Below are 2,398 nucleotides of genomic sequence, written 5' to 3'. Positions count from 1 at the left end.
TGCTCCTCTTCCCCCATCCCCTAACCTCATTCCTCTACCACTGCCTTTCTCTCTCTCTCTTTTAATCCCTTCCCCCACGTGTTCACCCCGCTCCTACTGCTGCCAAACCTCAATTGTATTACTGAAGTCTAGCATAAAACCCCATTGGTTACCCTTTTTCTCTCTCACACACCTCACATTTTATATTTACACCACTGTGACACATTTTTACCTAGAGTTGTTGGTTATTTAACACATTTTACCCATAACTGTTAGTTGGTTATATGCTGCTGTGACACACCCTTTACCTAGAAATTGTTAGCTACCTGTTACATTTATACTTCAGTGTTAGTTGGTTACCAACTGTATTGTACCCCACTGTATTGTACCCCACTATTGAAACCCCCTATACTATACTAAAAGAACTCCCTCCCCAATTGCCTACCTTAACAAACCCCATACCCCTCACTATTAAATTTTCCCTGTTTTTGCATTTTCTTAATAAAGTTTATTTTGCACCCCACCTGTGTGGTAATTGCTCCCCAAGATCCCATATACCTGCAGGCAGGGACAGTCACAAGCTATGGTGGAAAAATACAATATACATCCAGGGGGAATTCTGCTCTTGAACACAGATGCTAATTGGAGTCAGCAGCCACTACACTTGGGCAGCCATTCAAGGCTAACAGATAGATAGATATGCAGATTGATGCTAGATGGTTGGAAGGAGAGATGGGTGGAGGGATGGAGGGATAGATTTATGTGTAGAACTTGGCCTCTGAGGTGGGAACAGTCTTATACTGGGTGTGGTTGGGAAAAGGAGCATTGTTGATTTTCAGTGTTAAATATGAGCCAGTGGTATGGGTAAAATAAGCAATGATCTAAACTTTCATCCCCCAGCTGAGGTCAGAATTAACTTCTGCTAAAAATAATTACTTGTGTTCGTGGTGATTCTGTTCTTCCGGGTCTTGGCCAGGATTGTCAACCTAGCTGGAAAGAAGGAAGCACCAGAACTTTCATAAGAGAGCATCTTCTTGTGGGATTTCTAGCCTGAGGGTCTCCAAGGTTCCTTTTAGATCAGAATCAGAAGCTCTGGGTGCCTATCTGAGCCTTCTGCATCTCACTCATCGTGGTTCAGCATCCAACGCTAGTGGGGGTAAAAGCCCAGCCTGGATCTCTTTGGATAGAATGGCCTCAGCACTTGGCGCCTGATCTGCTTGGTCTTCATGCCATATATGATGGGGTTCAGCATGGGTGGCGCCAAGAGGTAGAGGTCTGCCAGCAGGATATGGATGTGCACGGGGATGTTCTGGCCCCGGTGCTGCATGTAGGAGAACAGCACCGGGGTGTAGATAACCAGGATGACGCACACATGGGAGCCGCAGGTGCTGAAGGATTTCAGGCACCCGTCCCTGGAGGAAAGACTGAGGACAGCCCGGAGGATCAGGATGTAGGAGATGGCGATGAAGATGGAGTCTGAGCCCACCACAAAGGTTGCGGCCATTATCCCGTAGACATAGTTGGGCATGATGTCCCCATAGGCCAGCTTCAATACAGCCATGTGCTCACAGTAGGAATGGGAGATGATCCAGGGCCCGCAGTACGGCAGTCGGCTGACCAGGCACATCAAGGGGGTCAACAGGTCCATGCCCCGCACAAAGACAGCTAACCAGATCTTGGTGATGATGGCATTGATAAAGATGGTGGTGTAGTGCAATGGCTTGCAGATGGCGACGTAGCGGTCGAAGGCCATGGCCAGCAGCACCTCCGACTCCATGGCAGAGAAGCTGTGGATGAAGAACATCTGGACCATGCAACACTCGAAGCTGATTTCATGGGAGCGGAACCAGGAGATGCTCAGGATCTTGGGCACAGTGGAAGTGGTGAGCACCAGGTCGATGCCTGCCAGCATGCAGAGGAAGTAGTACATGGGCAAATGCAGGCTTGGCTCCGTTGTGATCACAAAGAGGAGGGTGAAGTTCCCCAGCAGGGCCACAACGTACATGGCACAGAACGGGAAGGCGATCCAGAAGTGGGTGGCCTCCAGCCCGGGAATGCCCATTAGGAGGAAGGTGGAGGGGTTTGAGTGATTGTAGCATGACATGGCGCATGACTGGTTTCCAGGACCATTTCAGAGGCTGGAATTGAAACCACATGGAGGGTTAGTGTCGGCAATGAAAACGCTTTGTCGCTGCACGTTGCTCCTCTTTGGACCCCAGTGCATGCAGAATGCCCCTGTTTGCCTTCTCCCATACAGAGAATTGCAGCCCCATCACTCCGGCCTCCACCAGCTCCTGGGCCTCCCCGGCTTCATTCACCACAGGAACCAGTTCAAAATGGCCGTCTTTTCTACAGTTTTCCCAGGATTTGCTCAAGCTGCGCACAAGGACCTTTTCTCTATACTCTTATCACTGCTGCT

General features: G+C 49.5%; 1 protein-coding gene across 1 annotated transcript; it reads right to left on the bottom strand.

The window, feature by feature from the left end:
- Positions 1-737: 737 nt before the first annotated feature.
- On the bottom strand, positions 738-2,083 carry LOC115645649 (olfactory receptor 52K1-like). Its single transcript, XM_030550589.1, has 2 exons — positions 1,170-2,083; positions 738-783 (listed from the first exon to the last, which is right to left on the bottom strand). The coding sequence occupies exons 1-2, from the start codon at positions 2,081-2,083 to the stop codon at positions 738-740; spliced, it is 960 nt and encodes a 319-aa protein (XP_030406449.1).
- Positions 2,084-2,398: the final 315 nt, after the last annotated feature.

Source organism: Gopherus evgoodei, chromosome 1 (genome assembly GCF_007399415.2).
Source record: "Gopherus evgoodei ecotype Sinaloan lineage chromosome 1, rGopEvg1_v1.p, whole genome shotgun sequence".
Classification (NCBI taxonomy): Eukaryota; Metazoa; Chordata; order Testudines; family Testudinidae; genus Gopherus; species Gopherus evgoodei.
This window is presented reverse-complemented; position numbering and strand designations above follow the sequence as displayed.